This window comes from Zootoca vivipara, chromosome 17 (assembly GCF_963506605.1).
Source record: "Zootoca vivipara chromosome 17, rZooViv1.1, whole genome shotgun sequence".
Classification (NCBI taxonomy): domain Eukaryota; kingdom Metazoa; phylum Chordata; class Lepidosauria; order Squamata; family Lacertidae; genus Zootoca; species Zootoca vivipara.
In genome coordinates this window covers 9,215,838-9,228,791 of record NC_083292.1, presented here as the reverse complement: position 1 = coordinate 9,228,791, position 12,954 = coordinate 9,215,838, and the positions used below count along the sequence as shown (strand labels likewise).

General features: G+C 45.7%; 1 protein-coding gene across 23 annotated transcripts in view; it reads right to left on the bottom strand.

Annotated features, from left to right (window-relative positions):
• Positions 1-12,954, bottom strand: part of EP400 (E1A binding protein p400) — a 78,746-nt gene that overhangs the window by 4,638 nt on the left and 61,154 nt on the right. For 11 of the 23 annotated variants that reach the window (XM_060269626.1, XM_035097681.2, XM_035097686.2 and 8 more), the window contains 9 exons: positions 12,132-12,188; positions 11,411-11,528; positions 7,831-8,022; positions 6,651-6,696; positions 6,444-6,553; positions 5,638-5,842; positions 4,044-4,201; positions 2,213-2,422; positions 957-1,152 (listed from right to left, as the gene is read on the bottom strand). In XM_060269626.1, the coding sequence (XP_060125609.1) occupies positions 957-1,152; positions 2,213-2,422; positions 4,044-4,201; positions 5,638-5,842; positions 6,444-6,553; positions 6,651-6,696; positions 7,831-8,022; positions 11,411-11,528; positions 12,132-12,188 (1,292 nt within the window). The remainder of the gene's footprint in view (positions 1-956; positions 1,153-2,212; positions 2,423-4,043; positions 4,202-5,637; positions 5,843-6,443; positions 6,554-6,650; positions 6,697-7,830; positions 8,023-11,410; positions 11,529-12,131; positions 12,189-12,954) is intronic. The other 12 variants (XM_035097687.2, XM_035097694.2, XM_035097689.2 and 9 more) reach the window with 5 other exon arrangements.

Here is a 12,954-nt window from a genome sequence, read left to right as displayed (position 1 = left end):
TGACATTTGTGGTAGCCACACAAGCCTGCTTCCAAAAGGATGAGGCCTTCACCCGGGTTCTTGTTGAATTTTGGAGGCAAGTGCCTCTGATGCCCATTGATGATCCTACTCATCTCCTTCCAAGTTTCTGGAGCACCTGTGCTTTGGAGGGGCTTTTCCGAAGCACTGCAAACCTGAGCACCCTCCTCCTCCTTGGCACTGCAGCTCCTGCCCTCCACTAACACGTCCCCACAACTTTGCTGACCTGACAGGAGCAGGATGACTGTACGCAATGTGTTGGGCAGCAATTTGCGTGCACGCAGAACAACACAAAGTGGGGTGGTTTTGGAGAGAGGGAGGAGGAGGGTTATTTTGGGAAGCTATGGTCCCTCAGGTGCCAAGATGAAATATAGTTCCTCAGGAAAGTCTTTGAAATGGACTTGCATTTCAAAGACTTGCATTCATTCTGTTCTTTTGTTCTTGCTGGGATGTATTTATTCTACTGCTGTGTTTTGTTTGTTTGTTTGTTTTTATCTCTTACTGTTTTCATATCTTGACGTAAATCACCATGGGATGAAGCAAGGGGCAAGTTTTTGATATATAAATAAAGCTTCTTGCCAGTTCTCCACCAGCTCCTGTGCTACAGCTAAACCGACAGCTTTCCTTCTGCTTCAGAGAAGCAAGTCTACAATCTGTTTGATTCCCTGACCCACTGAATCTCCCAAGTCCTTGGCCAACTGGAGAATTCACTGTCACAATCATGGTACAGTATAGGCATTAGTAAGTCTCTGATTTTAAAAAAAGAGAAAGAAAAAGAAAATGACATCTTGGGCATCACTCAGAGAGGGAAAGGGAAAAAAGAGGCTTAAAATGAAAGTTCAGGGTCCGGGTCCCGGTCCCCCCAAAAGTTTGATATGCACCCTCTCACTTTCGCTTTCTCTCTCACACACAGAGGTTAAGGATAATGATTGACACACCTGCTGCTTTCTGTGGTTGTCCAATAGCGACGCTAATCCCAGCGACTGTGACAGGTAGTGTGGTGACCCCTGCAGATGACACCACGGCAGCTGGAACAGACACCACCGGAGGCTTCGCCAAGGCCACCTGGGCTGCTTGCGGTGCCTGGGCCTGGATTTGGCCTTGCGCTTGAAGCTGGGAAGCAGGAACACGAGTCTGAGCAGTAAGGAATTGGGATTATTGCACAAGCATGAGAGGAGACATGCCTATTTTGGGTGGAATGCAATCTTGCTCCACAGAACGGCAACGCAATGAGGCAGGAACGAGAAACCTATCTGGCCCTTGGAACTCTACTCAGGCCCTCACTGGCCCTGCTTCACACCCTCCTCGAGTCACTCTGCCTGTCTGCAACGTTTCCCTGAACTCTGATGATGCCTCTCGCTTGCCCTGCTTGCAGAACAGAGAAAGGTTCGTGAGTGTCCGTACGAAGTGCTTCGGCCACTTTCTCCCCTGGCCCTGCCCGTCACCAGCATGTGGCCCCCTGAAGGTTCTCTGCAAGAGAATGCAGCCCTCAGCTTTAAAAATGTCCCCCACCCCTGGATTAAAACAGGATGGGGAACCTGTGGCTCTCAGGATGTTGCCACACTCTAACTCTCAACCAGCAGCCTCCAGAGGTTTTGTACTATGACACCCATCAGCCCAACTGGCCAATGGACAGGAACGAATGGTGGTTGTCCCAAACACCTGGTGGACAACAGGTTGGAGAAGGCTGGTCCAGATGGCTTCAAATGGGGCTTAAGACAAATCCATGGAGGAGTGGCAGGCTCTATTGAGGGCTGAATGGAGCCCTGGTGTTCAGAAGCAGTGTCCTCTAAAGGCCAGTTGCTTAGCGGTCAACAGTGGGGAACGGTCTGCTTCCCAAATATATCCTGTCTGTGGGAAGGAAGGCAGCTGTTCCAGGCAGACTTTCATCCTGCGTTCACAATGAAGAGTGCTCTAACTGAGCAGAATTCTGCGGCTGCCAGTCCAGTGCTTAAATGCAGTGCAGAAGTTTATGCAGGAGAGTGAATGAGCCAGCAGAGGAAGGGCGGAGCTCTCCACCCCCCCCACCCCACCCCACCCCCTCTGCAGCAGGCAGCGTTTAGCCAAGCCAAAAGAGAGAGAGGAAAAGGCTTGTGCCCAGTCTCTCCTCTTTGCCAACCACCCCACCAGTGCCAGGCTAGCTGAAATTTCTCCTGGCTTGTTAGCCTCTGCGGGATCCCCAAGGCTGACTTACAAGGCGAGCAACCTGGAGGTTTGTGACGGTGGTGCCAGTGAGGACAGCCCCTGGCCTTGGTGCTGCGACAGCCGTGAGTTGCTGGGTCTGCTGCTGCTGCTGCACTTGAACCTGAGAGGCCTGTTGCTGGGCTCCGGGCTGGGCCTGCTGCTGGGCAGCCTGCTGTTGGGGAATCTGCATCTTTTGCTTCTGTAACTTGATGAGCTGTTCCTGAAAAGAGAGAGAGAAACACAACATCGTACCACCACCACGACTTTTGGCTCTGCTAAATGGCTTCTGACACCAGGAGAGTATTGGAACCAAAGTTTTGCTTTTCTGATACAGTACCAAGATTTACTGAGCGCCAGGTGGATTTGATTTAAACCAAATCGATTTAAATCACGATTTAAATCACTAGTCAGTAAGACTTGATTTAAATCTCTCTCTCTCTTTTTTTTTTTACAGAAAGACTCATTCTTGCTGGTATAATCTTAATATTTACAACCAGATGAAGGTTTCATTTTTGGAATAATAAATTTTCAGATTAGTTTTTACAGTTATATAAAAATTACTGATTTGGTTATACTATTAGAAATACATAGACAGATTATGAAATTATTGTGAGGTTTAATAAGTTAACTGTTTATATTTGGACAACTTTTCTGCTGTACTTTATTGGAAGGAGAAAAATAATCATTTCCTTAATACCAATTTAAACAATTTATTTAACTAAAACAATAACATTATAGCATATGTATCCATGTTTGTTAACTGAAGTGATTAAATAGCTTTTTTTTAAAAAAAAACTGAGTTTTAGCACACAGGAAAAACGTAAAACAAATCCTTATTTCCTGATGAGTAGCCTTTGGACTGTAATGTAACTTAAATAGAAAACTATCTTTAGAAAGATTTCTCCTACAAAAGCATTCTATTTTAAAAATCCGATTTCAATTTTTAAAAATCTGATTTTTTTGTTTATTATTTTTTTAAAAAAATCATTTATTTTCATCCACCCTAGCTGAGTGTATAGATCTCAAAACACAGTGCATGTTACGTAATGCACTGCACCTTCCCCCATCTGGGTTGCTCTCAGTGGTAGAGTCTCTGCCTTGTGTGCAGAAGGTCCCAAGTTCAATCCCCGGCTTCTCCAAGTAGGGCTGGGAAAGAGCCTGTGCCTGAAACCATGGAGAGGCACTGCCAGTAGACACAGGGAGTAACTGAGTTAGACAGGGCAAGGGCCCAACTCAGTATAAGGCAGGTTCTTATGTCGCCCTCCAAATGCTTTGGACTGCAAGGTTGAAGAAGGCTGCTATATTAGGTGCACGTGTAAAATCAAATGCCACCTTATCAAAAATACATGAACGCTATGTGTATGCTAGGATTCCATGGAAGTGACGGAGATAAAAATACAAAATCTGATGTTGAGAGCGGGAGCCTCCTTTCCCGGAGCCCCTGCTTTTATCTTTTGGTTTCAAAGAGCAGGTTTCCAGTTCTCACGACTGTAAAGATATGCTTGACAGGTGTGCATGGGCAAAGCATCTCAGAAGTGAGAGGGGATCAGGTTAAATCTCTAGGGGTCGAGAGCCAGGGCTTCAGCACTCAGGCAAACTCCTTGCCCTTCCCTGCAACTCCATGATGCAAATATGCCCAATTTATGCCACTCTTCTCAAGCTATAGAGTACCTCAAACTCCCACCCCAACTCCCCGGACACTTGAAAATTGCTGTGGGTCTTGGAGGGTTTTCTGGCTCTTCAAGCAGAATGGTGCTGCTTTCCATGCATAGTGCAGATGGGCTGCAATGCAGCGCTCCGACCGACGCTAGTGCTAACAAATCGAGGAGCCTCTCCCTCACCTGGGATAACTTCCCCACAGCTTTAATCTGGGCTGGTGACTGGGCCTGTGAGACTTGGACCTGGCCTGCTGCTGCCTGCTGCTGTTGCTGCTGCCGCAGGAGCTGGAAGTGAGCCGGGCTGATAGCCTTCCCCGACAGCTGCACACCTGCTGGAGCTGCTGGACGCAGGGGGAGAAGAAGAAAATGAGATTTATTACACTTCCTGGTCATTCGTCACTACCTCCAAGTGACTTGCAACATTTTTAAGGAACGTAAGTTTTTTTAAAAAAAACAAAACTGCAGCATGCAATTGATAAAGATTTCACAAATCAATCGCCGCGTGGATCACTGTGGGAATTCTGATCATTCGGGCTGTGCCATTTCCCCTTCCTCACACACACACACCGCGGCAGTGCCTCCTCCCTCCCTCCTCCTGGCTTCTCCCTGCCCTGCCTAGAGGAGGAAGGGGGCTGGGCTTTGTTGAGCCGCAGTTGGCTGAGTGCCATTTTAAGCAGCCCCTCTCCAGAGCCAGCCCTTTTGTGCCGCTCATTGTCCCACCGCCACTGCCAGCCCCTGCCACTCGCAAGACACATTAAGCAGCACTGGGGCTCGTCCAGTGCTGTGGAGAAGGGAGGGGAGAGTCGTGGGGGGGGGGGGTTCCTTCAAAATATAGTCTGGTCCCCCACAAGGTCTGAGGGACAGTGGACCAGCTCCCTGCAAAAAACGTTTGCTGACCCCTGATCTAGAGAGCCACAGGTTCCCCATCCATGGGCTAAATATAATATACTCGGCCCATTATACCTGAAGGAGCATCTCCACCCCCATCGTTCAGCCTGAACACTGAGGTCCAGCTCCGAGGGTATTCTTGCAGTTCCCTCACTGTGAGAATTGAGGTTACAGGGAACCAGGCAGAGGGCCTTCTCGGTAGTGGCGCCTGCCCTGTAGAACGCCCTCCCAGCAGATGTCAAGGAAATAAACAACTACAGTGGTACCTCGACATCAGAATGCCTCAACTTCCGAAGGTTTCGACTTACGAAGTCGGCAAACCCGGAAGTCTTTTTGCCGCACGCGCGTTCGGCGCAGACGCGCAAAATCGCGCTTCACGCATGCGCAAAATGGATGCTTCGACAACCGAAGGATTCGACTTACTAAGAGCGCCGCGGAACAGATCGCCTTCGTAAGTCAAGGTACCACTGTATCTGACTTTTAGAAGACATCTGAAGGCAGCCCTGTTTAGGGAAGTTTTCAATGTTTGATGTTTTATCGTGGTTTTTATTATTCTATTGGGAGCCGCCCAGAGTGGCTGGGGAAACCCAGCCAGACAAGCGGGGTATAAATTATAAATTATTATTATTATAAATGATAACATTAGAAACAAATTTCTAAAAAGCTGAAAACCTGTATACGTAAGTCACTTTAAGTCAATGGCATATATTGAGTCATCATCATCATCATTATTATTATTAAACCCATGCAAGGCCAAGTCAGCAGAGGATTAGAAACAAAAAGCAGGTGTTGTTACGACCAGTTTGGGAAAGGATCCCATAGGTAAGGTTTAAACATTGTTTTTTTTAATAATAAAAAAATCAGACTATGCAAAATGTACACTGTTTACCTGGCGTAACCTGAGTGACTAAGGATCTTGCTTGGGTCTGGACCGGGGTCAGGTTAGTAGTGACAACCGCTGGCGCTGTCACCGAGGTCACTGCTCGGACCCCTGGGGTAGATGCGATGGTCACCAGTTCGGCAGATGCAGCAGATGGGGCAGCTGCTCTCTGTTGAGTATGTACCACCTGGGCTGTAGCCGTTCCTCCTGTGGTCTAAAGGAAAGGAAGAAAGGTGTAAATTGTTGCAGCTTTCGAGTTAAGGCTATCCTTGACCAAATGGCTCAAATTCAGACTTCTTGGCAAACCAAGGTTTGTCCTCGCCGTAGTTAAGAATCCCATTTCCATTTTCCTCACGGGCAGTGAAAGTGGAGCTGAAAGTGATCAGTGGGGATGACATGACTGATTTGGCACCTTTGCCAGACTCCCTATATAAAGGGAGTCTAAGGCAACCAGCAGAAGACTCTGCTCAAATCCAGACCTACCATTCTGTGGCATGAGACAGCGTTCCCCTACGCTGGGGTGCAGATACCCGGTATGTGTCTTAAGGTGCCCTGGAGGGCATTATCCTGCCACCACAGTTGAAGCGATATTAAACTCTCAATTTACATAAGACTATGAGAAGAGGCCTGTTGTATCAAACAAAAGGCCCACCTAGTAATGTATCCTTTTTGCACAGGGGTGAGCTAGATGCCCATGGGAAACCCACAAGCAGGAACTGAGTGGAACAGCACTTTCCAGTCTAGGAGAGTGGCTTCAGTGTATGGAATGTGGAGGGTAGCTGAAAGTGCCACACTGGGCGTCTGAAAATACTCACCGCCAGTGATCCCGGTATCACGGGCGAAGCCAGCCGCTTGTTGATTGGCTGAAAGGTCGTTGCAGGAACTCCAGCCACTGTATTTACAATAACGTTCCCGCTCACTGTAGCTGAGAAACAAAACCAAAAGGTCAGTCTGGGCCTGCAATGGTCATTTCTCCACCCCCACATCACCCACAATGCTTTACTACGGGAGGTGCAACTTACCTGTCTGCATGCTTGTCCCAGTCACCGAGGTTTTCATTGTGCCAGCCTGGTCAAGAGATAATTTTGGTTAAAGAGAGAAACATACCGGGACGTGTAAGGGTTTGGCATGCAATGCTGGCCAGGATGTGGCACGAGCTGTGTGCAGCTGCACACAACTTCTCCGCAAACCTTTGAAGCTGGCAGTTAATTAAAAAGCTGGCATTTTAATGAAAGTTCCCCTTTGCACATGAACCCCAAACCTATGGTTGACGCCTTCCAAACAAGCAAGTATATGATGCAAAGTTTAAATGATGGCTTCATACCCTGGTTTGTTTCGAAGACATTAGCCCTATTTTCAGAAGCAATGGCAAGAAAGACAGTCACAGGGATAGGAATAAACACAAACTAAATATCAACCGTGAAATTCCCTGAAACAAGAAGTGATCGACTATAATAGAGATTAACTGAAAATAATAATAACCACTTAAACAAATGAGTATCAAAAACTACTAGAGCAAAACTAAACGATGCAGAAATAACTTAAGTAATAATCAGAATCCTTGACGGGATGCCAGCTACAAACCTCGTTTCACTGTGATTAACAGTTTCCTCAGAAGGAAATAGAAATAGAAGGATTTAGTGCAGAATACACACCAAAAAATGTAAATAAAAATGAAGTGGGTTTGTGCTGCTTATAAATCCAAAACTTATTTTAAAAATAACATGTCCTCTTTTTGGGGGGCGGGGGAAGAGTACAAAACATGAATTTAGCCTATAACCATCTGATTCCCTCCCTACAGAAAATCAGGGTTACAGTTTCCAGCCTATAATGGGTAACATCTTCGCTGCCACCAGTCAAACAGTAGTCAGCGTATAAATGGATGTGCCTGATGTTAAGGGTGGTCACTCCCTGTGCCTGTAGCGCTACAGGATACTGGTCTTAAAACAAGAATGCAGCCACACAGTTTTGCCCGTGAAAGTTACCAGCCCACAAGAACCCCTGAAAAGGTGGCTTGTCATGCCTAAGTGACAATTCTTAGCTTGCCCCTCCCGCACTTTGATGATGCTATGCGTCCTTTGATTTTTAGAAATAAGAGGAGACTCTCGCATAGCTTAACTGCAGCGTCAATCTGGACACGCTCTCCACTCCCCACTGGCATCCGGGCCAGTGGCTATTTGCAAGCCCTCGAGAGTGTCTTACCAGCACTGCAGTGTTTGCCACAGTGGTGACAGCCGTCTGCACCACAGCCTGGGGCTGCTGGACTACCTGGGCTTGAGCCTGGGGCTGAGGCTGGGCTTGCTGTACTGCTGCCTGCTGTGCTTGTTGCTGGCCAGCCTGCTGTTGCTGCTGAGGTCCAGCTTGCTGCTGGGCCCGTTGCTGCTCAGCCAGAGCCTGGAGAATAAGGAAGGAGAAAAAGCGGTTGGTTCCTATTCAAAGGGCAGATAAAAGCATCCCGAACAAGGCAAGCCATTCTCACGTTCCTCTCTTCAATTGGCTCTGAACAGGTGGATATGTTGAATTTGCCTAGACTTGACATCTTTATATACAAGGTCCAGTCCCTTCATTTCATGTCAGTTCTTTAGGGCAGATCTTCACATTACCTTTCCCAACGCAGAAGCGGGGGCGGGGGGGGGGGAGAATACATAAAGACTTGGGAATAGTTGTTAAGGTGCCTCTTCTACCCCATTATATACCGCAGCGCTAGTGGCCCCAAACAAGCAACAGGTTAGTCACAGGATAGTCTCTCAGAGAAACCACCAATCCAGCTTGGGACTGTGGTACAGAAAAATTCTATGTGCCATTTCCCAATAAAATTTTCCTCTGAGCTGCGCCAAAATACGAATTTACTTGAGGGGTAAATAGCTGAGATTTGGGGGATTTACCGCAAGAAATTCTTTCTGCTCCACCTTGGTCACTGAGGCCTGGGACACTTTGGTTGGTCCCACATGCCCCTGAGGTTCAGCTTGCCCTAATCAGGGACCAAGTCTTTGGTGTGGCATGTTTTGCCCCGTGGAACTCCTTGCCAATAGAAGTTTGGCAGGAGACATCCCTGTTCATTTTTTTTAATGTCTTCTAAAAACTGTATTATTCAGACGGACCTTTCAAACATGGGCATAATCAGGGGGCGCAGGGGGGGCAGCTGCCCCCTCCCCTCAAGAAAATAATAAAAAAATACTTCTTTGACCAATCATGTCAGAGATAATAACTCAGTTCTGCCCAAGAAAACCATAAAGCCTGCCCCCCACATGCTTTCAAATCTCAGATTCTCTGCCAACCCGCTCTTACTGAAGGAGCGTCTCCACCCCCATCGTTCTGCCTGGACACTGAGGTACAGCGCCAAAGGCCTTCTGGCGGTTCTCTCGTTGCGAGAAGCCAAGTTACAGGGAACGCCCTCCCATCAGATGTCAAAGAGAAAAACAACTACCAGATTTTTAGAAGACATCTGAAAGCAGCCCTGTTTAGGGAGGCTTTTAATGTTTAATAGATTGTTTTATTTTATTTTTCTGTTGGAAGCCGCCCAGAGTGGCTGGGGAAACCCAGCCAGATGGGCGGGGTATAAATAAATTATTATTATTATTATTATTATTACTACTACTACTAATCTGTTTGGCATTTTTATTGCAATGCTGTGTCTTTAGCCTGCATGGCACCTTTGATTATTATGTATGGAAGTGTGGTTTCCAAATATTTAAATAAATAATGGTGCAGGGAGACAGGATCAACCCCACGCACTGCTCTCCCAATCTGGATCATAACCTCACACCACCACCCAACTTCAGCTTCTGTTTCTAAACAAAATAAGAAGCATGGGAGACACTTATCACATGATGAATGAAAGATACACCTTCGTTTGCCTGCGAAGGGGAAAGGCGGCACGGCGTGGATCGTCCAACTAGGAGACGACCGCTGCCGGGCATTTTGAGCGACAGGGTGTGTGCCAGGGTTAGGCACCCCCCCTTAAAAAAAAACCCCACGGATGAGTGGGATCTCGAGGGGACCAGCTGGGCAAAAAGAGAGACTCGCTATGCTTGCAGATCCTCGCTGCTGCATCAGCAGTGAGTGGAGGGGGGGAGAGAAGCAGCTTGATTCTGCCTGCGGCTCTATCGCAGCTCAAAAAGGCTGAAACCATGAACCGTCACCTGAAGCAGCAGACTTTCTAAACAAGGTATTTATTGGGAAACATTTTGGACTTTAAAAGCTAAAATTATTGGATTTAAATTAAATTAAATTTGACAAACACGGAATTCAAAAAGGAAGCCAATTTCCGTCTTTTGAAGGACAGGTTCTGCAGCATAGACTTTTTGAATCGGATTAAAGACTTTCGGAGACATATCAGTCTTTTGTTACTTTTTAAACTGCACTTACCATATTTTTCACTCCATAAGACACACATTTTCCCTCCTAAAAAGGAAGGGGAAATGTCTTTGCGTCTTATGGAGCGAAGGCGCTGGACAGCAGCGGGATCCCTCGAGTGGAGGGATGCCTCTGCCACAGGAGCCATGGCTCCCAGCGGCGGTGGAGGGGTGAGCAGCCCGAAATCGGGCTGTTCCTCCCTCTGCCACCGCCACCAACAGTGGCATTGATTCAGAATATTTTTTTTCTTGTTTTCCTCCTGTAAAAACTTTAAGTGCGTCTTATGGTTGGGTGCGCCTTATGGAACGAAAAATTGAAATTTGGAATTCGCCGATTTTATATTATTGAGAGAGAATTATATGAAAATGATGTATAGATGGTGTGTATCACCGGTTAAATTGGCAAAAATGTATAAAAATGAATAGAAAAGAGTGTTGGAGATGTGAGGCAGAAGGTACATTTTATCATATGTGGTGGGAGTGCAAAAAGGTAAAAATGTACTGGGAAATGATATATAATGAATTGAAGAAAATGTTGAAAATAACATTTGCTAAACAACCAGAAGCTTTCTTGCTAGGTATTTTAGGCCCAGATCTATCAAAAGAGAAGAGGACCCTATTCATGTATGCTACTACAGCGGCGAGAATTTTGATAGCACAAAATTGGAAGACTGGAGAAATTCCAACTAAAGAGCAATGGCAAGAAAAACTGATGAACTATGCAGAATTGGCAAAATTGATGGACAGACTTCAGGAAAAAGACAACAGTGACTTTGAAAGAGAATGGGAATCATTTATAGTACTTGCAGAAACAAAGGAAGACTATAGACTTGATGGCAGGATTTAAATAAACACTCACACCTTTACTAACAAAAAATATGTAGAAGATAAAGAAATAATATAGTGTATTTTTAAGAAACAGCAGTGTCTAATAAAGGAAAAACAAATCAGAAGTGGAAGTTGGGGGAAGCCCAGGAGGGGAGGGAAGAGGGAATGTAATGTAAATGTTATGGTCATGAGATGTATGTAATGATAGAAAAAGAAAATTGAATAAAAAAATAAATAATAATAAAAAAAGAAGCAGGAATATAATTATATTATAGCATTAGAAAGATACACTCATGATGCTATTCCCAAGTTTCAATATTACTGCCCCAGCCGCACTGGCAAAATGAACGTGAGAACCTGCCCTAAAAAAACCCGAACTAGTAACACAATGAGAGACCAGCCATGCTGGTAAAACAATAATTTTCATAAATGAACTAAGTCCAGATTAGAATGTGAATAAAGTCCCTACAGTGCCAATACAAAGCCTTTATGTCACATATTTCAATTAGCTGCAGCATACCGTATACATTAGCTCATCCCCATTATGGAGGGGGAGGGGTGAGACTGGACCTATCACCAAACAACATCCCCTGACTCACTGTTTCGGCGCAGGAACTGGAATCTCCTTCGCAACGTACCTTCTTCTCCTTTGCGATACGCTCTGCTCGGAGAGATGCAACTTGAATGGGAGGAAGTGGCTTGTCGTAGTTGATGCCGCTGGGAATGAAGAGGAACGAACTAAATTAGAAATTACGAAGTGGGAAGAACTGGGGCACCATTTGGTTAAAAGTCCAGAGCTTTTATTAAGGCCTACTGATTTTGATGGAAGAGTTGAGCACATGCTTAAAATCTCTTCTAGCAATATCAACAAGGACTTAGAAGCATTTCACTTCAGCTATATTGCACCCAATGCAGAGCCTCTCTCTGTGTTTGTGCGTGTCTCTGCAAAAAAGATCAACTCCATGGGTAGGCAAACTAAGGCCCGGGGGCCGGATCCAGCCCAATCGCCTTCTAAATCTGGCCCGTGGGCAGTCCAGGATTCAGCGTGTTTTTACATGAGTAGAATGTGTGCTTTTATTTTAAATCTCTGGGTTATTTGTGGGGCATAGGAATTATTTCATTATTTGTTTTCCAAAATATAGTCCGGCCCCTCACAAGGTCCGAGGCAGAGTGGACCGGCCCCCTGCTGAAAACGTTTGCTGACCCCTGATCAACTCCATCCTTTCCCTGTTCTTTGCTTAAAGTGCTTGGAGAAAGAAGGGGGGGGCGGGTGCTAATCTTGACCTGTCACACCCCTCCCTCCCACCTGAAGTTTCTTACCTTTCTGCGAGTACTGAAGTATGTTTTGGATTCTTCTGGAAAGGGTTCATACCAAGTCTGAAATACAACCCAAGAGGACATTTGTTGTCAAAGCAACACATTTCCAGGATGCCCCTTTATTTAAAGGTGGCCAGAGTGGGGAGGGGAGAGAGAATACTCCTGAAGAGAGGAGCCATGAAGTATATTCTAAAGTCACGGCACCAACACATACACTGACAGATTCACCAGAACACTTTTTGACCTTAAGAAAACACAACATAATTGCCTTTGGCAAAGAACCCCAAGGAGGAATTATATAGTGGACTTCAGATTTATATTCTGTTTGCAATCAGGCTACTGAAATACATTGTACAGTGGTGCCTCGCAAGACGAATTTAATTCGTTCTGTGAGTCAATTCATTTTGCGAAAAATTCGTCTAGCGAATCCCATAGGAATGCATTGAATTTTTTTTTATTATTATTTTTTGCCCATAGGAACACATTAATTGAATTTCAATGCATTCCTATGGGAAACCGCGATTCGCTAGACGAGTTTTTCACAAAACGAATTCGTCTTGCGAGGCAACCTCCGATCGCAAAACCCATTCGTCTAGCGAAAAATTTGTCTAGCAGGGCATTCGTCTAGCGGGGTACCACTGTATATTAATAACTGCCATTGAAGACTATATGAAAACTTCCAGCTGGTGAAAAATGCAGTGGCAAGATGATTAACTGGAACGAGTTATCAGGAATTTGTCACCAGTGTTAAAATGGGTGCACTGCCTTCCTCTTTGTTTCTCGGCACATTTGCAAGTGCTGGTCATCAAACTTTAAAGCCATACAT